Source organism: Hyperolius riggenbachi, chromosome 3 (genome assembly GCF_040937935.1).
Source record: "Hyperolius riggenbachi isolate aHypRig1 chromosome 3, aHypRig1.pri, whole genome shotgun sequence".
NCBI lineage: Eukaryota > Metazoa > Chordata > Amphibia > Anura > Hyperoliidae > Hyperolius > Hyperolius riggenbachi.
The window spans coordinates 218,137,557-218,164,918 of record NC_090648.1 but is presented as its reverse complement, the minus strand read 5'-3'; the positions used below and the strand labels follow the sequence as shown (position 1 = coordinate 218,164,918).

The 27,362-nt window shown below is 41.1% G+C and overlaps 1 protein-coding gene across 1 annotated transcript in view; it reads right to left on the bottom strand.

Moving 5' to 3' along the window:
• NPTN (neuroplastin) overlaps positions 1–27,362 on the bottom strand; it is a 102,823-nt gene that overhangs the window by 29,156 nt on the left and 46,305 nt on the right. Inside the window, exons 2-5 of the mRNA XM_068275743.1 lie at positions 18,735–19,082; positions 12,084–12,252; positions 10,043–10,140; positions 4,087–4,220 (exon numbers count right to left, since the gene is read on the bottom strand). Of these exons, the coding sequence (XP_068131844.1) occupies positions 4,087–4,220; positions 10,043–10,140; positions 12,084–12,252; positions 18,735–19,082 (749 nt within the window). The remainder of the gene's footprint in view (positions 1–4,086; positions 4,221–10,042; positions 10,141–12,083; positions 12,253–18,734; positions 19,083–27,362) is intronic.

Here is a 27,362-nt window from a genome sequence, read left to right as displayed (position 1 = left end):
GTGCATCACCTCTAATTCTAGAGAGGGCTGTGTCAGGCAGAGTCAACAGGATATACAGGGAGGTACCAGTTGATCTCGCCACCCCTATATTGCTTTCAACAAGGGGGTGGTGTGTCATTCCCAATCCCAGCTGACAACTAGCCCCCATATGTGTGGTCAGTTCTGGCAATCAGCTTCAGCTTTCAATAAATTCAATGAATTTCAATTGCCGCTATAGAGTGATCATTCACTTTTAGACTGGGGCACGTACAAGCATGCACACGTGTGAGAGCGAGAACAATGGAGGCACGAGCGGCGGCTGGATTAAGTGTAGGACGTGACCATCACATCCTAGAGTCTTTAGGGAGACGAATTAGGATGAGAGAGTCATGTCCAAGAATGTGAAGTGGTTAGGAGACAAAAAATAAGCTGGCTAAGACATCTGACAAGGATTATTGAAACAAGAAGGGTAAATAAAATATGAGTGGATGCTGGGAATGGGATAGATCATGTGGCCCACCAAAAGATATAAGGATGATATCCAAGAATTCCTTAAAGGACATCCGAGGTGAAAATAAACAGATGAGAAAAACAATTGTATCCATCTTCCTTCTCCTAAAAATGACTTTTTTAGATATCCCACAATTTTATTTTATATTTAAATCTAGTTTTAGGTTTTTACTGTTTCATTATCTCTGCTCAATGACACCTTCATTGAAGTATGCCAGAGCTCAAATCTATGTCTTAGTGACCCTTTTTTATCTCTTTCCTGCTCTCAAAAGCCATTTACTGACAGGAAAGTGTTTTATGGCTGTAATTACTTATCAGGGAGGGCTATGTTACAGCCTGACCCAGTCTGACCCAGTCTCGACCCGGACAGAAACTGTCACTTGCATACCTGATGTTTACCTTTTTCATGCAGAGAAAGAAAAAAATTAACACAGCCTAGTTATGTGTGTGCTTGGCACTGTACATACACATGTCTATCTAATCATGTCACATGTCACCTCGGTTGTCCTTTAAGAGAATAGACAGTAAGTATAGGCAAAAATATATTTTATAAGGCAATTTATCTTAACATGTGGTAGGAGTCAGAACTATCAAACTACTGACTAAACAAACTGCCACTAATGGATGAACAACTACCTCCATGCTGGAGGAGTAAAGAATATTTATTAGAGTCAGATTTCCACTAGCGCCAGCCGCCCGGCACCGAGCACGCCGATTACCCATCCAAATACCTGTAGCCATGCCATGCACAGCTATGGGGATTCGGATGGGTTATCCACAATTCTGAAGCAGATTCTTTTCATGTGCATGAATTTGGAAGCAGCCTACTGATTTGATTTGGAAGGGTTATCCACAATTCTGAAGCAGATTTTTTTCATGTGCACAAATTTGGAAGCAGCTTATTGATTTTAATAGGCTGAGATACTGGACCCGTATTTGTGCGGGTGAATTCAGGCACAAACAGCCCTAGTGGAAACGGGCCCATAAAGTAAGGCTGTGTAATGTAGCAGCTCTACTTATCTGTCTTGTGCCTGTTCTTAGAAGTGGTTGATCCAGAATGCAGGACACTTTAAAGGGAACCTAAACTGAGAAGGATATGGAGTTTTCCTTTTAAAATAATACCAGTTGCCTGACTCTCCTGCTGATCCTGTCTCTCTCATACTTTTAGCCACAGCCCCTCAACAAGCATGCAGATCAGGTGATCTGACTGAAGTCAGACTGGATAAGCTGAATGCTTGTTTCAGGTGTGTGATTCAGCCACTAATGCAGCCATAGAGATCAGCAGGGCTGCCAGGCAACTGGTTTTGTTTAAAAGGAAAAATCCATATCCCTCTCCTTTAATTAAGGGAGACCTGCTGGGGCTAAGTGAAGGATTATTTCTGAAATCAGACTCCAGGGAAAAGCAACCAAAGCTGTAAGCATGGTAATTCTTTGCTGAAACATTTTGTTTCATGCATTCACATCCGCTTTAACCACTTCCTGCAAAATCAACATTTTAAAAACACCCACCATTTTTGTGCACATTTTTTAACACACCTATGGATGTGTGCAGTGGTTAAACTACTGTTTGTGTTATTCTGCATATAATGAAGTCTTCAATCTCAAATATCTCACTACAAGGTAGAGCAGAAAATACATTTAGGGGTTTCTGTTGCAGTTATTAACACAGCATCTATTCCTAAGTTGACAAATCTTCAGATATACAGTACATTTGAAAGGAATCTTCATATAATAATAAAGTAAAAATCAAGGGAAATGGGGGTTGGGAGGCATGTGTAATAAGTTCACTATACAAGTCAAGCTTATAAAAATACAAAAAAACTTTATTAATTGTAATCATCAAAATCACAAGAATCAATCATAAAAACCCACACATGCATCGCTCACCAGGAGAACCATCGCGCACACACACTGTCCTGCACAACCATGCACTCACAGCCCTAGCTCAAACCACCTAATGTGGTTTGGGGATCCCAGAACGTGTAATTGGCCAAATCAATGTGCCGAGCAGGCAGTATCCTGCTCAATGGTTCATCTCATAAACAAAGTTGCAGCAATAAGGATGATATCAATATGCAGAGTGTTAGTTGCAAAGCAAAATCCAGTAATGACCAGAGTGGAAAATCCAATTCCAAGGGTGGATAGAGGCTAAAGCAAGCGAAGCAAGTTGCAACAGCAGATACAGCATAAAGTCATGCACCAGGATAGTGTACACATGGCCTGGCTGGATATGGAAAGCCGTATACTATACCCACTCCGGGCGACGGTGTTCCAGGTCAACACTTGTGATCAGGGTTCCTCAACCCACCGCCGGAGCTCACGGCTAGGGGAGGAACAAAAAGCAGTCCAGAAGGCTCCACTGGTAATAATGCGGAAATCCGAGCAGAGGCTGTTGTAGATGCTGGTAAGCTGCAGTTGAGGAGAAGGGCAGAACTGTGGGATCGCTCACAGTGGTCATGCATGGATGGCAGAAAGCAGCGGAAGATGGACCTGGCAAGGCGGCATGTGCGGTAAGCCGTGTCACGCCAGGCGCCCTAACTTGTTTCGCCGGACACTTCCGGCTTTCTCAAAGGGAGGCATATAATAATAAAATTAGCTATTAAGAATTATAAGTCAAAATGACAATTAAAAGGATTTCTTGAGTGGGGGAGCAAATCCTCAGTTACATGCAACATTTTATGCGCTACAACTTTGCGCACACACACTGGCGTATCTCTTTTGTCAAAACGCCATTCCCCTTGATCCCAGCAGGCTCCCCATGCACCTGAGATTCCTTGTCTGGAAGTCTAGCTGCATTGCTCCAGCATTATACCACCGCCACAGAGTGGTCACAGGCAAGAAACATGCCAGCAGTTAGATCCCAGTCAGATTCAATCCAACTTTAAAGTACCCATCAGGACCAAGAGAAGCAACATTATTACAAATGTGGTGTGCATGCAAGTCATGTACCTTCGCACTTACCTTGTTCAAAAAGGCCTACTCTGAAAATGCCCTAGCATGATTTTTTTTAGGATTTTTGAGAATGCACAAAATGGAAGCCCTACTAAAAAAAATAAGCCCTATTTATAGTTCATAAAAAAGTCAATTTAAATAGTGTCCAGGCAATTTCGGTATACATGTAAAAAAATTTAAATCAATTGTCAATAGAATGCCACAAGGCAGATAAGGTCCTTCACCAAGGAGTGCAGACCCCCCAAAAATGCACTCAAAAGACTCCACAAGATCTAGTTGGTAAGTGCCGAAATCTCTGCACATGTAGATTATTGTTCATGGAAAAAGGAAACAGAGTCACAAGAAATGTGTGATGAAATGGTATGGAGAGTTATGATAATGGGGTGAGGGTGCACTCAAGAATAAATGTAGATTGTTGTTAAAGGAAAAATAAGACATCCACTGAAAATCTCAACACATCTTTTGGAGCAAAGAGTAATACAAGACCCTGTCTTACTTTCGGGGAAACGTAGTAACTAAAGCATTCCTGACGTAAGGAAGAAAATGGTCAGAGACCACTGCAGATGATTTTTTTTCATTAAGAATAGGAGTGATTTATCTGCCAACAGTAACACTGCATTGTAAGGATTGTTTTGTAGTACTTACATTTGGCACATCATTTATCAGCTTATACCAAGTCCATTCCGGGTGAGGATATCCTACACATTTACAATACATAAGTGCATCTTCCCCTTCGTTTTTGTTCTCACTCTTTTTATGTCCTGTAATTTCTGGCTTAGCTAAAAGCAAGAAAACACATGTTATGAAAGTAGATGTCTCTTTTTCATCTCAACCTTGTTTTGGCAAACAATTCTGTGGACTTACCAAATTTTAGCCCTTTATCTCTCCACATTTCTCAATGAATAATCATGTAAACAGCATGGGGTGTAGCAAAGTAAGCTATTGCAACACAGATCATCCACAATGCAATTCTGGCAATATATCACGTTTACCTAAACTTGGTTTTAAGATTTGGAATTTATGCAGATTTGAGAAGAATTTCTCATGTGTGCTTCAATCTAATACTATAGCTGAAACTACATTCATAACAATTGTTTTAATTGAAAGAGAGCCCAAATAAATACCGTATATACTCGCATATAAGCCGACTCGCATATAAGCCGAGGTACCCACTTTCCCCCCATAAACCAGGAAAAAGTGATTGACTCGCATATAAGTCCCCTCCCCAGTATAGCCCCCCCAGGATAAATAACCAGATGGTCCCCCAATAAGAGGCATCCCAATATCCAGTAAAAAAAAAGTCAGATATGCTCCCTGTATGAGACAGCCCCCTCCCTATAGCCAAATAGACCCCCACTACAATGCAGCCCCCCTCCCCCCCTCCACATAGCCAGATGTGCATCCATGTCTCTGCTGATTGCCCCTCACATCTGCTTAGCTCCCAGCCTATTCTAGACACAAATCCTTCTGACAACCAGGGACATTGCCCAAGACAAATCTTCCACACCCTGGAGTCTTAAATGTTGCTAACAGGAGTAGGAGATTTTCCCCATGGCAGATTATAATTCACATCAGACAAAGGGCAAATCAGTGTGAAGCTGGACTCACCGGGGCACTAAGTGCTAACTACAGGATCTGCAAAGCTGCAAGCAGAGCAACTGCTCCTTGAGACCCACAGCCCACACGTGGCATGAATATTTGCTTCCATCTCCTCTGCAAGTGCCATCTCTGTGTTGTGCACTACACGAGCTTCCTGACTGCATGTCTTCCGCACATGCCCAGTAGATGGCAGCAAAGCATGCAGGGAGATGTAGTCTCTTGAAGACTTACCGTATATCTGCTTGTAACGTTCACTATTTACTTCTCTCCCTCCCGACATACTGAAGCAGGCTGAAATGTAGCTTCTTGTATTTTCAATGCTGCATCCTCCGTGCCAAGGCTGTGCTGTTATGTACCGATATTTGTGTTTATGTGACAGACGAACACACACTGATTATGCTCAGAGATGTATACTGCCGTGGCTGCAGCACACTATCAGAGCTTCATGATAGCGAACTGCAGCCATGTCCGCATACATCTCTGAGCATAATCACAGTGAGTAGCCGCCTGTCACATAAACAGATGTATCGGAGCATACCAGCGCTGCTTTGCCACGGAGGATGGAACATTGAGAATACAGTAAGTGAGAGTACATTTCCCGGCTGCAGCATGTCGGGAGGGAGGGAAGTAGAGACAGTGGGAGATACATATAAAGGATTCCTGCTCTCTACAATGCTGCACACTCCGGGGCACATCAGCCTCTTCACAGCCGCACTTACTCTGCTGCGGGACATAGAGGGGCAGACACAGCGGGGGGCACAGCCAGCTGACTCGCATACAAGCCGAGACCCCCACTTTTAGGCCACTTTTTTGGGGTCAAAAATTCGGCTTGTATGCGAGTATATACGGTAATGTTGGGCCAGCTGTACACATGCCAGTTGCTGGGCAATGATTGACCTAAAGAACAACCTCGGCCAAGCTCCATCTACAGCATGTACTTGGCATTTTAACTGAAAGCAGGAAGAGGTGTCCTCCAGAACAAACAAATCATCCTCTCATTCTATGAGAAAGTCAAATGCAGAGGCACACTTTTATTGTGGAGAAATCTTGATCTATGAACTCTATGAACTCAGTTTTTGTTTTGCTTGCTTCTTGCTCTATCTTTAAAGTGAACCTAAAGTCAAGTGAAAAAAATGAGATCAACTCACCTGGGGCTTCCCTCAGCCCCCTGCAGCCAATTGGTGCCCTCGCAGCCCCGCTCCAATGGTCCAGGACCCGCCGGCGAACACTTCCGGTTTGGCCGTCACCGGCCGACAGGCATGGGAACGCGAGTGATTGTTCGCGTTCCCAGCCTGTATATCGCCCCCTATGCTGCTGTTGCGGCCTCCTGGCCGCTGATGGCTGCAGCACATCTAAACCTCCGAGTGACAAACACCGCTCCCTGCCTGCCCACTGCCCTCCCACAGCTGGAACGAGACTGCGAAGGATGACGGAGGAAGCCTCTTTTGGATCTAGATCTGGGGTGTCAAGCTCAAATACAATGTGGGGCGAAATTGAGCTCTGGGACCAAGTTGCAGGCCAACCTCAATTTCTAGTGGCTTCCGCTCTCCCTTATAAAGTTCCCTGGTGTCCCTCCTTCCCCTATACGGTTCCCTGGTGTCTAGTGGCCCTCCTCCCTCCCCTACACAGTTCCATTATGTCTAGTGGCCCCCTCCCTCTCCAATGCAGTTTCCTGGTATCTAGTGCTTTCCCCCTCCCCATATGGCTTCCCCACAATGCAACAAGGCTCCCACAGTGTGATGTCAGCACCCTGGTGCTGACACCCCATTGTGGGAGGAGTTTAATCACAATATTAGCCATACAGAGTCCCCTGATGATCAGCTTGAGAAAATAAAAATATTTATCTTGGGAAAGGGGGTATCAGCTACTGATTGGAATGAAGTTCAATCCTTGGTTATGGTTCCTCTTTAGGTGTGCGTTTATGGTTCCTAATAATAAGATTTAACCACTTCACCACTGAGGGGTTTTACCCCTTGAGCACCAGAGCAATTTTCACCTTTCAGCGCTCCTTCCATTCATTCGTCTATAACTTTACCATTACTTATCGCAATGAAATGAACTATATCTTGTTTTTTTCACCACCAATTAGGCTTTCTTTAGGTGGGACATTATGCCAAGAATTATTTTATTCTAAATATGTTTTAATAGGAAAATAGGGGAAAAAAATCATTTTTCAGTTTTCGGCCATTATAGTTTTTAAATAATATACAAAGTTGTCCAACACGCGCTATAATAGTACTTATTTTATTCGAAAACCACACCTAATATCGCAATATACTTATAATCCCCAAAAAAGCCACTCGTCCGCTCACTCATTCGCTCACTCATTCGCACTTCACATATGTAGTCTGTTTGAAGGGCCCTTCAATATCTCACAAAAAGGAGTTTTGCATAAATTAAAATTAAATAAAATATATATCAAAAATTGAAAAACTTCAGTGGATAAATGATCTTCTTGATTAGCGATAATCCCATATAGTAATGCTAATACTTTATCTCTATGGTGGTGTTGTATTCCGTGTTCTCCACCAATCAGAGTAACAACTCACGTGTCCTTATGTTCACCAAGCCAAAGAGGATCTTTATCCCGCATAGGACCAGACTCCACGCTGCTCCGTTCGCTTACAGCACACTACAAGTGTAGTATCAGGGCAATACTCCGAGCGCTTCCACCCGCCGGCTCCTTCGTGCCGCCTGCGTCACTTCCGCCCGGCAGTCACAGCAGATAGTTCCCTCTACTTCCGCCTGGCTGGGCTCTCTCGGAGTTCAATTTGGTGACATCACCTTAAGCAGGATCTTTGGGACTTTGTTGCGTGGGTAGTCGCTGTGCGCATCAACGGCTCACCCAGTCCCAAGCCTGCAAATTGCCACTTCTATTGAACGTAACCTCAACGCGTTTCGGTAAATTAGCGTTGGCCTTTCTCAAGAGGATTTTTGAATATTCAAAAATCCTCTTGAGAAAGTCCCAAAGATCCTGCTTAAGGTGACGTCACCGAATTGAACTCCGAGAGAGCCCAGTCGGGCGGAAGTAGAGGGAACTATCTGCTGTGACTGCCGGGCGGAAGTGACGCAGGCGGCACGAAGGAGCCGGCGGGTGGAAGCGCTCGGAGTATTGCCGTGATACTACACTTGTAGTGTGCTGTAAGCGAACGGAGCAGCGTGGAGTCTGGTCCTATGCGGGATAAAGATCCTATTTGGCTTGGTGAACGTAAGGACACGTGAGTTGTTACTTTGTTGGTTGGTGGAGAACACGGAATACAACACCACCATAGAGATAAAGTATTAGCATTACTATATGGGATTATCGCTAATCCGTGGTATTGAAATCAAGAAGATCATTTATCCACTGAAGTTTTTCAATTTTTGATACATATTTAATTTTAATATTTTATGCAAAACGCCTTTTTGTGAGATATTGAAGGGCCCTTCAAACAGACTACATATGTGGAGTGCGAATGAGTGAGCGGATGAGTGGCTTTTTTGGGGATTATAAGTATATTGCGATATAGTGTGGTTTTCGAATAAAATAAGTACTATTATAGCGCGTTGGACAACTTTGTATACTGCTTTCTATCTCCAGGGGTACGAGGGATCCCCTTACCAACGCGCAGCTGACCAATAGGATTTAAGACCCTTGCGCTGGGTTTTGGAATTTGATTTTTTAAATAATGCATGCTACTGTAATTAAAATCCATGAATTTTGCCCATTTGTCTCGCTTATTACACCGTTTAAATTATGTCCCTATCACAATGTTTGGCGCCAATATTTTATTTGGAAAGAAAGGTGCATTTTTTTCCAGTTTTGCAACCATCCCTAATTACAAGCCCAAGGTTTATAAAGTAACAGTGTTATACCCTCTTGACATAAATATTTAAAGAGTTCAGTCCCTAAGGTAACTATTTATGTATTTTTTTTATTGTAATTTTTTTTTCTTTTTATTACAAAAAAAAAAAAAAAGGGGGAGTGTGGAAGGTAATGAGTTAATTTATAATGTAACGGTGTATTTATATATGAAAAATGTTTTTGGGTGTAGTTTTACTATTTGGCCACGAGATGGCCACCGTAATTTTTTATGCAAGCGTCCTGTAAGTGTAGGAAGTGCAATGAGGCTGGGAAAATCACAATGATCGCCCTGCTTCTCATAGAAGCAGCCGTTCATTGATGGGGGGCTTAGATCAATGAACGGGAACAGTTTTTCCCGTTCACTGATCTCCGGGCGAGCGGGCGGCGGCGTGCACGCGCGAGCGCAGACAGCGGCGGGGGGTGCGTGTATCTACGCCCCTGGTGGGGAAAGGGTGTCAAAAGGGGCGTAGATACACGCACCCGCAGTGGCAAAGTGGTTAAAGCTGGTTCACATTGGCACTGAAAATGGTCCATTTATTGGATCAGAAAGCAGCGTATCAACGGACGTTAACGGATCCTATGCAAGCGCATTGATACATGTCCATTGTCAACGGATAAGTTGCTTCTGTTCTCTTCGGTGAAGCAGACACTATGGTTCTTTACAGAAAACATGCTTGACTATTTAATGAACATGAGTCCTCTGATTGAGGGTTCTATGCTGCACAGTGACAGCACATCTGTGGTACAATGAGCATCAGTCCGATGCAGTGTTGACCTAGCTTAACTGTTGTATGTAGGACACAAAAGTGAACTGATTACAACTAGCAAAAAAAAAAAAAAGTTCTAAACCTCATTGTACAGGTAGAATGTCACCCAATACTATTATGATACCCCTGGTGGTGCTACATCAAATGTACTTTCCCCTCTAAAACAGTATTGCAAAGTGAAGTAGGCCGTAGAACTCTGATGTTTGTTAGACAGATGCAGGCTACTGATATTATCTCCAGAAAAGCAGCCTTGGTGCCAAGTGTAGCTTGAAGCTATAGGTTTACTTTCAGCTCTGCAAAGTTAAAGAGATTTGATTTTTTTTTAACTAAATGACAACTGCAATACCACTGAACAGTGGAATAACAGGCCTTTTTTATTTTGCACGATTACCTTTAACTTCAATAGTTGCATTGACAGGAAGAGTACTGTTTGAAAATGTAAATATGCACAAATATTCTCCTGAATCATCAGCTTTAGGTTTGTTAATCCTACAAAAAAAAAAAGAAAAAAACATGCATTAGTTAATAAATAGCAAGTGATTAGGATAAGAACAAAGACAGCAATAAAATTAATATAGGGGAAAAGCTAACTTTAAACTGAACATACAAAGGGTATATCAAAAGTATAGAAATTAGGGCTCTTTCACATTAGGGCAGATTTTCTGCGTTTCAACGCAAAGGGTAAAGTTTGCGTTACCCAAGGTGAAATGAAAGTCCATAGACTTTCATTTTAGCTTTCACATATAACGCAGCCTTTTTGTGCGTTGCGTTACACTGCACCCAGGCGCAGTTTTTCGGCCAACGCTAGCTTTATGCGTTACAATGTTAGTCAATGTAAAACGCACACTATGCGCGTTTTTAATCCGTTAACGCAGGCAATCAAAACGCATGCTTTGAGCGTTCTCCAACGCAAGCTCTGATGTGAAAGAGCCCTTAGAATTGATAAGTACAATCTTGATTGTCAAGTTAAATGTCTAGTTTTTCTCTTAATTGATTTGGTTTATTGCATTTAGCAATAAAGCAATAAAACATTTACTTTCTATAAGGGTCAGGAGTGGCATGGATGGTAAAGTGTTCTGAGCAGAAGAGTCAAGACAAGACAAATAAGACAATTAACATTTATATTGCGCTTTTCTCCTGGCAGACTCAAAGCGCCAGAGCTGCAGCCACTAGGACGCGCTCCATAGGCAGTAGCAGTGTTAGGGAGACTTGCCTAAGGTCTCCTACTGAATAGGTGCTGGCTTTTCTGTTGGAACAAGTCTCTAAGCCTCGAAAAAGTAAAAACAACTTCTGACCTGCCAACATATTCCTACAGTACACTAACAAATAACTTAAAAAAAGGGGGGTGGCAGGTAAATGGGAAATAGATTAATAATCAAAAATAAACCAATGCAATCTGAACAGTAAGTATATATTGCAGCTGAACCATATTCCCATGCACCATGCCAACGAGATAATATAAAAATAACAAGGAAAAGAATTGGCTCTTGGGTGCACGTGAATATCAAAAATTATTTATTATGCAAATACACACCAATAAATACACAATCAATACATAAAACAGTATATAATGTAGTAGAGTGAATAATAGAGCCTAAAAAAGCCACTACACTGCACCATATGAAACATGGGGGCTGCAGTCCCCACAGCTATTTGATGAAGCCCAGCCAACCTACAAGTCAGACCAACCATTAATGGTGAGAATTGTATATAGTTCCTCAAAGAAGATGGAGACATGCATTTCCAAGTGCTCAGAAAATCCAAACAGTCCAGATCCCAGTCACACATCCGTCTAGTTGTAAAAGCACAAGCCAGTCAAACAGTTTCAACCACAGATTTTGATATCTTGGTCTGTCAGGTGTGGTAAATCTCCATCAAAATAGATGGAGGGAACTGGAAGCTGAGGGAATCCCCAGGGAGTGCAGTAGACAGGGAAGTGATGCAGGGAGACAGATAGGGAACGGGGACAGGCACAGGGAGGCAGGCCTGGGAAATGCAGGCTGGGAAACAGGGATGGATGGATGGCAGACAGGGGTCTGACAGGGAGAACAGGAATCCTGCGTTAAGCTGCAGGCTGACAGGTGACTGACAGGCAGGAAGGTTTAGCAACAGGAATTCGCCAAAGGAATATCCTGGAAGGGAGATCTTGGTCAAGGGAAAGCCAACAGCGAGGAGATCCAGGAAAGGGAGGAGATCCAGGAAAGGGAGGGGGTGGGGTGGAGGCGGCGAAAAGTCTTGGCTGTGACCAGGGTTGCATTAGCAAAGAAGTGTGGGAGTGGAGGGTTTAAATACCCCGCCTCTCATTTAGGAAGGGTGCAGTAATACCTATGGCCACTGCAATATAAGGGCAGCATAGCATCTTTAGGAATGATGACATATAGAACTTTTAAGATCTCAAAAGCCCTAAGCTCTTGCGATTATCATGCTCTTACTTCCACTCCATGGTTAGGGTTTGTTTCCGACTGTCTGTTAGTTCCACTCCATTCTTGGTCCAGTAGGTGATATTAACAGCCCCAAAGTTTCCATTTTGGGTGAGATTACACTGCAGCACGATGGGCCCATCCTTTACCATAGCATCATCACTGGCATTGATTGCTGGCCCTAAAAGAGTAACGTGTCAGTAGAGATTATTACGCAAAGAAGCAACATAGGCAAAGTAGTTTTTGTCCAAGGCTCACAAAACATTGAACACTGAAATGACATGCTCTTGTTACATATAGCCAGCACCACAAGGGAACATTGAAAATCACAAGCAAAGACACCGACAAACATTTAATGGAGACAAAAAGCCAAGATGCAAATTAAAACACAATGATGCAGTCAAGTTTTAAGCTCATATAGTTATTCTACATGTTAATGCCAAATTTCAGTGCTGCCAATGTGAACCTAACCAGAGTTGATAGCTACTCAAACGGTTTCACGTTTGAATAGAGCAAAGGAACTGAACGTTGTAATTGCTTCAGACAAGATCCTCACTGCCGATTGCGTGACATTACACAATAAACATGTCCAAAGGTTCATGCTGCAAAATGAATTTTCCCCCACATACAAAAAGAATCAAGCAGTCATGTGACTTGCAATTCATATTTCCCTAAACATGCAAATGCTTGCTTGATTTCCTCCTTTGCTGTTAAAACAAGCACTGCACACGTTGACATTTAAATATTCTGTGAAATATGTGAATCACAATTAGTTTGTGCCAAGATAGATTAGTCAAGCTATCTAAAGCTGTCTACAGACCTTCTAGAGCTTTAGACATACAGGCAATAATACGTTCACCATCAGGACACATGATTCATTAGTTGTGCTATAAAGGGGATGGCTGGCTTGTCTTCAATAGAAAAGTAAGCCTTAGTGACAGGCTTGTATTTATCTTGTATGGCTCTTTGTATCCTCTACATGCTATGGTTACTTTTTAGAATTTTGTATGCACTGTATGCTGGCAAATTTATGTTGTACTGCACGGTTTAAGACTTCTGACTCTAAAGGAGAAGCATGCAATGCATTATAGCCTAATCCAGGCTGTTTATGTCCTTCAGCTTTGCTGTAAAAATGCAGATCAGGTAACTTTCACCAAAAACCTTAAAGTGACTCTGTAACAAAAATTACAACGTTTTTTCTACCATGCTACAAGTTCCTTAACCTATTCTAATCTGTTCTGGCTCACTGCAGCACTTTGTACTATCAAGGTCTATGTAATAAATCAATGTATCTTTCCCCTGTCAGACTTGTCGGCCTGTGTCTGGAAGGCTGCCAACTCTTCCGTGCTGGTGTGTTCCTCTATGCACACTCCAGTGTGTTTTATTTACATAAGCCAGCAGCTTCTCTGCTATCTTATCAGTGATAGAAGAGAGCTGGATAAAAATCCTCCTCTGTTAGGCTGTGAAAGTAGCTGGCTGACACATAATGAGGAATTACAAACACAGGCACAGGCAGAGCTGTCTGCAGGAAGCCTGTAATGTTCAGTGCATGAGAGAAGAAGGGGACAGAAAGTAAACACACAAATGATCTTTTGAGATTCAAAAGGAAAGCTGTATACAGCCTGCTTGTGTATGGATGTATTTTCTATGTGTGGACATATTGTACATCAATCTACTTCCTGTTTTGGTGGCCATTTTGTTTGTTTATAAACAAACTTTTTAAAACCGTTTTTGACTATTTAATGCGGCGGGGAGCGGCGAAAATGTGACAGAGGGTAATAGGAGATGTCCCCTAACGCACTGGTATGTTTACTTTTGTGCGATTTTAACAATACAGATTCTCTTTAACTGGTTTGTGACTCAATCAGCTTTTCCTTAAGATGGACTTAGATAAAAAAGAGCAATTGAGGGTAGTGGCAGCGTGGTTGATATACTAAGCTTGAGAACTTGAGTCCTTTAACAAACCTGGACCTTGCTACAGTAAAACCCCCGTAAGGGCCCATTCACACTAGGGGGATTAGCGGGCGATTCATGCTAATCGCCGAAGCGCTAGCACAATTGTAAGCATATGGAAGTGATCTCACTACCGCGATTGTGGGCGTTTCACAAGTAACGGCAATTGCAAAACACGTTGCCTGCATCATTTTCTCGCAATTCTGAAGCGATCGCGATACAGTGGTTAAAAAAGCGCTGATCACGATCGTTGGGAATCGCAAGTGTACAGTGATTTTACCGTGTTAATCATTTTTTCATTATTGTATTTTAACAGAGCTTATGGTAAGCATAAAGTGCAGGGTATAGTACTGTTTTTTAGCATTGACTCTCAAGCAACCAGAAACTACACTTTTCCAGCATTAGCCAATCCCCATTGGTGCTGGATAATGGAGGTTTTACTGTATTATGTGGCAAAAGTTCTTAATCCTCACCAGAGTCATATCAAAATACAATTAGGTTTGCTAAAAGGTAGTGAGGTACAATGAGGCACAAGGTACACAGCATGATGAGGTGTATTAAGAATACGGTACACAAAGAAGTGAAGTACTGTATATTGAGGCCCACAGGAGCATATGGTATAATGAGGTACAGAGAGGAGCTTGGGATAAACTGAAGTGCTGCACATTAAGGCCCATACACACGTCGGATTATTGCGAATGACCCGTCGTTTGAACGTTCCGTCGTTCGCACGTCAAATCTGGCGTGTGTACAGACTATCATTCAGGTGATAAGACTGGTTTTCAGTGATCCGCCGGGCGGATCGCTGAAAACCAGTCTTATCACCCGAACGATAGTCTGTACACACGCCGGATTTGACGTGCGAACGACGGAACGTTTAAACGACGGGTCGTTCGCAAAAATCTGACGTGTGTATGGGCCTTTAGGATTATGCTGCACAGAGGTTGCAGCAACAAATCAAGATTAAGATGCTAATTTACCAAGTTTACTGCAAGTATCCCAACAAAGATCTGCCATTATCTCAGCCAAACTGAGAAAGATTCTTTTTTTGTTTTTGTGGTATACTGCCTAAACATAGGTAGTATGTCATATATAGACTCAGCATAAAATTATCAAACTTTAAGTGAAGCAGGAATTGTGACAATATTTTTAATGCAAGATTGGCAATCTTGGACGATCCTGAGTATTGCATCATCAGTCACAAAGTACAGAAGCAATATTCATGACTTTGGGCTTCAGAGGAAATAGTTGCGAAATGTGTATCAAGCATTGAGAACCAATGATGCTAACAATCTAAGTTATTGGGTTACAAATACATGTTATAATGGGTGCAGTGTACTGGCTGATTTAGTGAAGTTTCATATGGATATTTAAATAAATTATTAATACTATGTATTAATACTATGTGAGTCACTAAAATGTAAAGATTTTATGCTTATTGTCTATATCTTTTTCAGTTCGTCTGGGATAATAGCGATTCTCTTTTGGTAATATGACTGGGTGTAGTCTTTATTGCAAGTGTATTACAAACTGTATGCAGCTTAGAAGTAAGTCAAGTAAATGTAATAGCCTTTGACTGATTTCTGACCTGCATGCAAGTTGCAACAACTTGAAAAATTAGCATCTTATTCATTATCTGTAGCAATTACTATGAGCAAATGGAGACAGTAATATGGTGCAAATAGAAAGCTTGATATACTAAGCAGGTGAAACAGATTGTGAGGGGAAGTGGAAAGAACAAAAACATAGTGAAAGTTTAATGCAAACAAGAGATGCAGATGTCACTGCCCCATGTTTTTGCCCCCTTCGAGGAGACAGAAGTCATTTCTTCAGCTTCAATAACTACCGTTGGTTCTAGTGAGTGTATAATAACAAGAAAATAGCCAATAGGAAAAATGCTTTAAGATATTTCAGACTTCCCAGCTGTGTTCTCGAGACCATTTTTAACCTGGGTAGGTCTGGCAGGATCACGTGAGTAAGTGAGTGTGTGTACGAGTAGCATGCCACATGTAGGGAAGGGACATGCGCACTTTTACAGAAATCTAGCATTCATATTTAAAACCACTGTTCTGAGAAGATTAAAAAAAAAAAATAGATTAAGAATATGGTCGAAATGATTTTGGTTTTTAGTTCGGAAATGCACTGGAGAGGAGTTTGAGCCTCTTTCAGGTTCATGTTTTGATTTGTATCTCCACGCCCCTAAAAAAAACACATTTACGGTTGTCACCAGAAGGCAACAAGTGTCTCCATTTATTACAGCAATCATATTGTGGTTCAACTGGTCCTCTGATAAAGTCAGACCGACTATGAAATATGCCAGAGACAAGGGCACTGAGTTAAGAATTATTGCTCCAGTTTATGGTTCTTCATTCTGTCTTCTGACAAACTGTTTCACTCGGTCATTTTTTTGTACTATACCATCACCTAGTTGCTTGGTGTATACACTAGATGAAGGTTTTTATTGGTGTGTGGCGATTGTGCATTACATACAATAATGTTATATTTGACCAATGTCACACTTGGTCCAATTTTGGTAGCAGTATTGTGTCGAACTTTATTTTCTAATTACCAGTATATTTCCAATTTTATTAATATTGTAAAAAAAAAAAAAAGAAGCTTTAGATAAAACTACAGTCTACTATTTAGTAAAATTGGACACCATTTTACTTATACTTCCCTAGATTATGTAAAAAGTAAAGTACTTTAAACATTTGGAGGTTAATCAAATTGTGGTGAGTGGGATGTTTGTTTTGTCTCTTGCTGCTTTCCATTATTCATTTTATAGCAATATTTTATGTAGTGCTTTACAGTCTTTTGGACAACTGGAATAAACATCCATCAGTCGGGCACACAAGTCCAATGTACGGTACTTGCTACAGTCTATGGAATTGGAATATTCTGGGCAAAACCGATTAACCTACCAATATACTGTATGTTTAATAGAAAATTCATACTAAAACAGGGAGAACATACAAGCTCAATGCAGGAAGTACCCTGTCCATGGGGCTCAAGCATTGCAAAACAAGAATGCTAACCACTTAGCCAGTGTGCTGCTTTTCACACCTATCTGACTTCAGTTTGTCATGCAAGAACATAGCTGGGATGTTAAAAAGTTTGTGTTCCCTGCTCTTAATGTATACTTAACACATGCAGTGGGCACACAGCATAGCCAGTACATTGCAGCATACATATATTCGGGATAGTGTACATTGTATTTTGTATCCTGCTGACATAAGTGTAAAGTTCCACCTGTATTACTGAATTAAAATTCACTTTAATATTTAGTAGTACTTAAATTCAACCACTATGCAAAGAACTTTGCTTTCAAATATTCAGGTAAAAGCTGTTTTTAATATACCCATTTTCCTTATTGTATACTGCTTCATGAGTTATGAGTCAACAGCTGTCTTTGTTCATATTAGTTAAGGATAGTTTTGGAAAACAAAATGTATCCAAAGCAAATTATTGTGCTGGCATTTCTTTGTGTAAATTGGTTGTCCTCCAAACTTTAGACAGATGACAGTGTACAGAATAAACCTGCCCTGCAAAGACAGACTGAAAGATCTTGCTATGTGTAGACAAAGCTTGCATTAAAGAGGCTGCATTCTGATGATCAGCTTTGGGCACAAGCCTGAGCCTTGGCTCTGGCTGCACAAGAAGGATATGGTTGTCTGCTATACAGTGTTTCCGCATATAAACACAGTACAAGCTGCTTAACATTCTGGCCACTTGTTCCTGCAGCGTACTCCATTCAGAGTTCAGCATTCACCTCTCTGCAGAGCGTAAGCATTTCGGTCTGGAGTAGAGTATTGGGGGGGACCAACCTCAATCAATCAATTTACACACAAAGAAATGGTCTACCTAAAAAAAAGCAGCATAATATTTAACTTCTTTTTCAGTCATTGCATATCACAAGAAATAAAGTCAGTCTTAAAACAAAACGTATCCAATTGACACAGAACGTAACCATGTAAGATCCTTGATTGACAATTTAAATATTTCAGTGATGGATATGAAACCACTTCAAGATGCAGAACAATGGCATATCATGAAATATGGTGACATTATTGGTTACATCATTAGAGAATAAAGACAAAAACACCATAAATACTGTTATCACTTTTAGAACTCAACGGTCTGGAAACAATGCAGGAACCACACAACCATAGCTGACAAAAAACTTCAAGCTACTACAGCCAGGAAGAACTAGAGTTAAACGACGACATAAGAAGGCACGCTAAATACTGTCAATATGCCTCATTCACAACAACACAAGACATGGGAAACAGATGTACTGCTACTGGAATGTGAACAAGCTGGAGACTGCCACCTCAGGATAAAAGAGGAGAGTTAGATATAGGATGCAAAGACAATGCACAAGAAGAAGAAAAAAAAAATCTACAAAAAGCATACTATAGGGGGATGGAACCTACAATGGACAGATATACACAAAAATATTGGGAGTATGTGTGCCATGACATCAAGATTTGCTTTCTTCTATGATTCCTAGAATAAGAAAGTAGCAATTTAAGGAAGCTTCTAGGACTGCATATGGTGGAAGAACCAAAGGGTCAAAAAGACGAGACAACAAGATGGTTTACCAAGGATCTCAGGTGGTGGATTGGTGAGGGAAATGGGGCACACAGATTTTAACTAGAGCTCAACTAGCTACTAAAAATCCACTACGATACGGGAGAAGGGTGGACTCACTCTGCAGGACGCTTACGGTGGCCTGGGCTCGGATCCAAGTTATGGATGGGTTTTGCCTCAGATCATTCCTTCGGGCGTCGTTGCTTGCCCGGCACTCATATGTGCCAGAATCTTCCAGTGTCAGATGGGTTATTCTCAACACACTCACCACATTTGTGCCAGAGGCTGTATTTATGGAAACCCGGCGCTTCCTTGCACCGTCCCACAGCTGTTTGAAAGACTCAACCCGGTTGACTTCAGCATACCACCACTGGATCTCCGGTGTGGGGATCCCAGCCACATCACAGTAAAGTTCAAAGGCATCCCCTGTTAGTTTAGTTTCTGACATTGGCGACTTGACAAACCCAGCTATGGTTAGAAGGGTTAGTGGAGAGGCAGTGATAGACCAGTGGGAAGAAAAGGACAAGGTGCAGAAAGAAAAAGAAAAGCAAATAAGAATGCAGATAACAGAAAAGTTTAAAAAGAACAAAGACAGTTCTGTCTAACCTATACACCATTTTTCAACATGAATGGTATTTTGAAAAGAAATAAAAACACAGTATTTTTATTTCATTAAAATTAAAATAAAGTTACACCCCTTCAAGACCCATGAACTCTAAATTAAATCGCTGAACTATAAGATTTGAAATTAAAAGAAAGTATATGTGTACACTGTGCATGTCAGAATGGTTGTTTAGCACATTTGCTGTGGTTCTATCCATAACACACAAAAATGCATTTTTTATTGCATCCAGCAATCTGCAGTACAGTGAATTAAAAGTAATTGTAACAGAAGGAAAACCACCTACACAACAAGATGGCTTTGATGAAGTAGCCAATAAGCTGCACAACTTACAGTAGCCAGATATACCCTTCTGAAATTGACAGGGATCTCAAATTGCACTGCTCTGCAGTTATGGAAGAACAGTACAATGTATTGTGTTCAGAATGCCAACAAATCCCATCTTTCTGCATTAGGCCTCTTTCACACAGGAGGCTAAAGCGCTCGGCATGAGCAGTGGAGAGGCGGCACCTGCATTGAGTGACCTTCAGATACAACATGCAACTTTATTGGCTGTTGTAGCACCATCGTATGTCAAATGAGGACATAGGTTGATCAAGCTTCCTGATGATTTTTCTCACAACCTGTGATTTTGAACGCCAATTGAGCGTTTCTGCAACATCATGATATGGGTACAGGCACAGGATCATGCAAACGACGTTTAGTGGCGATAACGACCGTCATGACGGATCTGTAAGATCCCCGATGGCTCCCCGCAAATAAATACTGCGATTGCTTAACTTCCCGTTCGCGCCCAATGTGTAACGGCGTGTATTCCTATTCTCCCCGACGACGAGGGATGGATCCCTCGTTGTCAGGGAGACGTCGCTGGATCGATCTTCCTCTGTTGGGTGGTAACTATTTAGCATAACAGCTCTGCTAGAAATATTTTTCTGTTTCTATCTTTACAAATGCAGGTAAAACGAATGTTTGCTGAAATCATGGCAATTAATATTCTGACCTGAACAATTGTTGAACTTCACTTTAATGTTCACATATCATTTCTTACCAAAACTAATAGAATGCAGGTCACAAAATAAAAAGATGCAGTTACAGCATATGAAATTCAATAAAAACAAACAATAAGAAAAAATCTGGCCAAACACTTTTTCATTTTTGAATAAAGTGAAAAGTGATAGAAACTATTTTATTGCCATATATGTTCCTGTAGTACATATTTCTCACTTCCTGTTCCAATGACAATAACAGGACAAGAGTAGAAAACCATTCAATGGGACACAATGAAAACATTAAATATTATGGTTACTATAGGGTTTCTTATTACTATAATTCCTCCCAAGATGATTGTTCTCCTTCCTCATCTTGGAAACAGGGTCACAGACAACACGGCAATAAGGGGAAATCTCAGTGTGGACATTGAAAGTAATAAAAATCTCACAAATGCTTTAACCCTTTCCTATGTATATAAAGTTTTGACTGGACTTCACTTTATTTGCACAGAAATGCATAATGTTTACATTTGGCTGAGCTGGCCAAGCATAGAATGCATCCCTTGTTATTTACAACAAAAGAGGACCTGAGAATTGTCCATTTTCTCAAATCAGTGAGTATTTAAAAAGACACAGAAGCGAGAATAAATCTCGCTTCAGTGCTTATATTCAGCAGGGGCATGTGTGCCCCTGCTAAAACGCCGATATCCCGCGGCTGAACGGGGGTCCCTTCACCCCCAAATCCCCCCCTGCAAAATCAACGACCAAATTGGTTGTAGATTTTGCTGCTCTTGAGGCAGGGCTAACGGCTGCAGCCCTGCCTCTCAGCGCCGTCTATCAGCGGCGCATCGCTGCCTCTCCCCCGCCCCTCTCAGCGAAGGAAGACAGAGGGGTGGGTGGGGGAGAGGCGGAGATACGCGCTGACAGACGCGCGTGAGGCAGGGCTGCGGCCATTAGCTCTGCCTGAATGCGGAAGAGATCCCCGCAAAGAACGGAGGGGTTTTGGGAGGTAAGGGACACCCGTTTAGCCGCGGGATAGCGGCGTCTTAGCAGGGGCACACATGCCCCTGCTGAATATAAGCACTGAAGCGAGATTTATTCTCGCGTCAGTGTCTCTTTAAGACAACTACAGCACTTTTTCCTAGAGAACTCAAGAGGTTCTAAATCTCACCCCACCAAGCAGCCCTGGGTTGAACCTCACATTAGAAAACTCTTGTACCTATCGTTTGGTACAATAGTGTTAGTGTAACACGGGCTCCCCCTTTTTAATATACATCTAAAACCATATTTACCTGGCTGATCCTCCAGTACCATTGTAGCAGGGAGTGCCATGTAGAAGGAAGCTCCCACTCCTTCCTAGTGACTCATCACCATGCCAAGGGTCAACGAGTCACTCATAAATTAACCTGAACTGTGTGCCTTTCTACTGGAAACTGCCATCAGTCAATGTAACTGCTGTCAGTCAATGTATATATGCTACGGCCAGAACCCAAAGTCTGGCCAATTTGGGTTCTGGCCAGTCAAAACTAAAAGTGGTTGTGCCACTGTGGCCAATGTCCGAAATAAATCAAATCCTGGCAGCTCTGCTTCTTCATCTCCAGCTCCTCCCCCTGCTCCCTTCCTATTGGCTTCTGTCAGCCGGGGACACGCGTGCACCCAGTCATTCGACGCGGCGGGGAAGCAGAGAGGGAACGCTGCAGACATTGCTTCTGCCAGCACCCGTTCTGCAGGAACGAACATTACGAATCCCTGCCGCGATGACCGGCTGACGGAACTCAATAGGAAGTGGGTAGGGGGGAGAATACAGAGCCGAAGCAGCCAGGATTTGATTCATTTCGGGCAGTGGCCGCAGTGGCACGGACACTTCTAGTTTTGACCGGCCAGAAACCAAAGTGGCAAAACTTCGGGTTCTGGTCGTAACACATAAAATAATGTTTTTGAAAAAAGTGGGAATCAGCGTTACACTAATACAATACCAATAGGTACAAGAGTTTCTAAAGTGAGTTTCAACTAATTTTATCCACTTCCCTACCACAGATGTTTTCCCCTTAAAAACCTTTCACATATTATATATATATATTTTTATTATTGTTTTAATTAATTGACCACTTTACCCCCGTGCGTACGCATTTCTCCGTCCTTTTCCATCCTTTAACCCCCAGGGACGGAGAAATACGTACTTTCCGCGCTCCCGCCGCTGCCCGCGCTCCCGCTCGTAAACACGCCACCCGCCGCTAGTAAACACGCCGCCGCCCGCTCACCCGGGGATCAATGAACGGGAAAATCCATTCCCGTTCGTTGATCTAAGCCCCGCAATGATCCGCTGCCGCTCGGCTGAGCAGCGCGACCATTGTGGGAAAAAAAAAAGTTCTCAGCCTCTTTCTACTTCCTGCAAGCGTCCTTCCAGACGCTTGCAGGTCGCATAAACAAAATGTTACTGTGGCCATCTTGTGGCCAAATAGTAAAACTACATCCAAAGCATTTTTCACATAGAAATAAATTAGTTTAACACACAAAATTAACCCTTTACCTCCCACACTCCCCAATTTTTTTCTTCTTGTAATTTAAAAAAAAAAAATTACAATTAAAAAAAAAATTACATAAATAGTTACCTTAGGGACTGAACTTTTTAAATATTTATGTCAAGAGGGTATAACACTGTTACTTTATAAACTATGGGCTTGTAATTAGGGATGGACGCAAAAATGAAAAAAATGCACCTTTATTTCCAATTAAAATATTGGCGCCAAACATTGTGATAGGGACATAATTTAAATCTTTTTATGACTGGGACAAAAGGCCAAATACATTTCATGGGTTTTAATTACAGTAGCTTGCATTATTTAAAAACTATAAAGGCCAAAAACTGAAAAACAATAATTTTTCCCCACGTTTTTTCCTATTTTCCCATTAAAACACATTTAGAATAAAATAATTCTTGGCATAATGTCCCACCTAAAGAAAGCCTAATTGGTGGCAAAAAAAACAAGATATACGGTAGTTCATTTCATTGTGATAATTAATTATAAAGTTATAGACGAATGAATGGAAGGAGCGCTGAAAGGTGAAAATTGCTCTGGTGGTCAAGGGGTAAAACCCCTCAGTTGGGAAGTGGTTAATTCTATTTTTTTTTACAGACACAAATCAAGCTTTCTTTGGTTGGTACTTCATGCTAAGATTTTATTTTATATGCATTTTAAAGAAGAAAAGAAAAAAATAATTTCCCAGCTTTCAGCCATTATAGTTTAAAAAAAAAATATGCTGCTATAGATAAAACCGACATTTTACTTTCCCATTTGTCACGATTATTACAACATTTAAACAATGTCCCTAGTACAATGTATGGTGACAATACCTTATTTGGAAATAAAGGTGTATTTTTCCCATGTTGTATTTCTTTATGCTATATTACTAATTACAAGCCCTTATTTCCAAAATAACAGTAATACACTCTCATGACATAGTTGTAAAAACAAACCTTAGTGACTCAGCTTTTTTAATAAGTGTTTTATTTTGGTAACTATAGGGGAGGGGGAAATAATTTGTTAAATAGTGGGGAGATATTTTTTTTAATGTATGTATGTGTACTTTTACTTTTTGTTAACTAGATGTCCCCATGCTTTATTAGCGTACGGTGAACTGCACGCAGAAGTGTTGTGTATGTGTTTTTACTTTCAATTTCAGAATGACCACTGGCATCTCACCAATGCAGGTGGATCATTCGTTACAGGCACTTTGATTGGCTTTGAGAGCACATGTTCCCGTTCACCGATCAATGTTCGGTGGGGCAGCAGCGGGAATGCCCGGGGCAACAGAAAACACTGAGGGTGTTTATATACGTCTCTATATGCGGAACTGGTTAAGGATAAAAAAAAAAATATATAGGAAAATAAATGAGATTATATTGTGGCTTGATAAATTGATAATTTTTTTTAAAGTATTTTCTTTAGTTTGGGTGCAAATACAGGTTTTCTTCAGTCCTCACATTCATTCTTATAGTTTCACAGTTCACCACTTCCAGAGTATCCCCTAGACTCCCTTATACTAGTATTATTATTATTGATTTATAAAGCACCAACATATTCCGTGGCGCTGAATATTTTGTCGTAATTCCAGGTTCTCTGGAATCCTGAGTTTTTGGGGAACTAAGGACTGTAATTTATATTTTACTCAATTATCCTGCAATATATTTCAGGTAAACTTAATACAAACTTAATGGCTATTCCCCAGAACAGCAGAGGGTTTTCTCAGTGTGCCAGCGAAGGGCTCCTAGTGCATATGGTCAGACCGCCATTCTCCTCTGAGCCCACCTCGGTTGGAGAAAAGAGGGTTGTCCAGTCCAAGATCTGTCTCAAGTAGTACTGCCAGGAAATAATGTCTAAATTCAGTTATCAAGAGACCACCTATAGTTCTGTCACATTCAAGAACATACCTAGGGACCCTTGGCTCCCTTTTTGCCTTTATAAATCGTAAAACATTCTTCTGAAATGTATGTAATTATAAGCCTGGAATGTTGATTGGAAGGGTTTTTACAAAGATACAAAAGCCTGAGTAGTATGCACATCTTAAAGTGGACCTGAGCTCTTACACACGACAGAAGGAAAACAGAGAAATGCACCCTTTATGTATTTAGAGAGTTTAGCCAGTCTTATTCCCATCTCATCTGTGACTAAGCACCACTGTAATTTGAGCTCTTCAGCTGTGTCAGCTCAGGAATCTCCTCTGCCATGGCAGAGCTGATAATTTGTAGACTTTAATGAAGGCAGGAAGTAGACAGACTGCAGGTTTACTGAATGATTTTTATCAGCTGTAAGAAATATTTTTTTTTTTTTAAAGGAAACTTTTCTGCAGCACATTAACTGCATTTGTAGGTATATGTAAAGGAAGTGCCTCTGTTTTGTCAGGATTCTTTTTGAAACCTTAAAAAACTAATTTAGCTTAAAAACACTGGGTAAGCAGGTATGGGGATATGTTAGGGCCAGGAGCAAGTCATCGGCAAAGGAAGGTAACTTGTATTCCTCCTCGATTAAAAAAAATAAAGTATTACCTGGTAAGTTCAAAGTTCCAATATCCATAATCCTACTTCAGCATGGAAACTGTGAGAATACATATTTTTCAGAAAATTTTTGGAAGAGTACATCACAGAGAAAGTTTAACAAAAAGAGTTTGCTCCTGGCTGAAGAATGCATCAATTATATATTGTTTCCTGACAATACAGAGATTTTAGACCGTTGCCCTCTTGCAAGAAGTGCTGTACCATGGGCAATCTTATTCATGAAATGGGCAAGTCTGGAATTCATTTTTGGAAGTATGTTTGCCATTGTTGAGGACAAATCAGAGAGCAAAGTGTCATTCATTCTCTTTTTACTGTTGCAACTGCCAATAGTGAGGCCATATTCATAAACAAAATACTTTGAGAAACTAGCAAATTATCCCCTACATAGCCTGCTGTGGACTCTAAATAGGCCACAATCAACTTGAAGATTGCCGCCTTTGGGTCACATGATTGTCTTCCACAAGGCTAATGGCTTGTTGAACTTGGCGCCTTCACCATCTGCCCTGCTCCATGTATCAGATAATCCTGGTATAGGTGGTGATGGAAACAAATGTTAATGAAATAGAGAACAAAATAGAGACTGTAGGATGAGAAACTTGTGCTTTATTTATTTATGCTCTCAGGGCCGGTGGGTCACACTTGTGGAACTCAGCCAGAGAAGTTGTGCGAACCTTCTTTGTTGAGAATATTTCTAGTGTAGACATTTCTTGATGAATCACGGTATACAACCTGCACAGGTCAGACAAAACACAGAATTTGAGGACCTATGTCTGGAGTAAAAACTTAGGAGGACTGGTCTTACTGGAATTATTTTAGAAGCACAGAGGACTTTGAAACTGCACTCAAGGACACAAAGCAGGTCCCTTGAAAGTACATTTGGATATGGCGTGGGGTAGAAGTTGATGGTAGATTATATTGTGATATATCTATATATGTATGTTGAGCATACGAGCAGTCAGGGAGGATCACGTCCAGAGGAAGGGTGGGAGGGTTGGGGAGTTTATGGTTTGAACATACAAAAAACACAAAAGTGGGCATTTACCTTAACTATTTGTTGCATTTCCAGGATCCATCTGTATTTTCTGGATATTAAGATTTGTATAATGTTTTTATGGACTTCCTAACGGGCAAACCCATGTGTGTTCATTAAACTTTATTAGATTATATGATACTTTAAGCTTACGAGGATTATTTTAGAACATATGTTGGTTATATACAAATTAGGCTGGTTATGAATGAACATTGTAACCCTTGCTTGATTGGCATATTGTACACACTTTTTGAAAATAAAAGATTAAAAAAAAATACTTTTGACCTGTCTTCTATAGCCGCCATACCTGGACCAGCAAATTATTGCAGATTGATTAATAAATCTTACTTGGAAACCAAGATCCGTTGATGGAAATTTTGTATTGTGAAAGAGCCGAAAAGACTCTCCAAAAAAATGATTAGCAATATTGTTCTCTTGTATCACCATTTATTCCAAGCCTTTTCATATATTTTCTGTTACCTGGAAAAAAAACACAAAGAATTTCCTCCCATCTGTGCACAAAAATGGTTCAACCAAAGAAACTTTCTAGAAACTACAAAATGGCAATAACTTGCTTCCAGGTACTGAAAAACAGGAGCATTACCCTACTAGAGACTTCCTTCACTTCCAGGTTTGCCATTTCATATCTAAGCCATCAAGATTTTGATTTGAAATTACAATGCAGAACTAGGTCTTGTTAGAGGATCTGGCTTTCCACAGAGGCTGTTCAAAAATTCTATGGAGGGCTTTCAACCAGTACCTTCTTGATTATGAGTGAGTAGATCGATTTCCAGCCTGTTGCCAAATCTTGAAAACTGGTTTAAGCTCGAGCAAGGAGGAAAACTGCAAATCAGTTAGCAATATACTGGTTTGTTTGGCATTTTATTGCTGTAATGAGCAACTGGTCAAGCAATGGTGTCCTTGAATATGAGGTTCTTTATCTCCGATGAAAAAATATTTTGTGCGGTAAACATCCAAAAAGAAGATTCTGAGGTGCGTTGCACACTCCATCTGTTTCAACATTTACTCCAACCCGTTACAGTCAACAAAA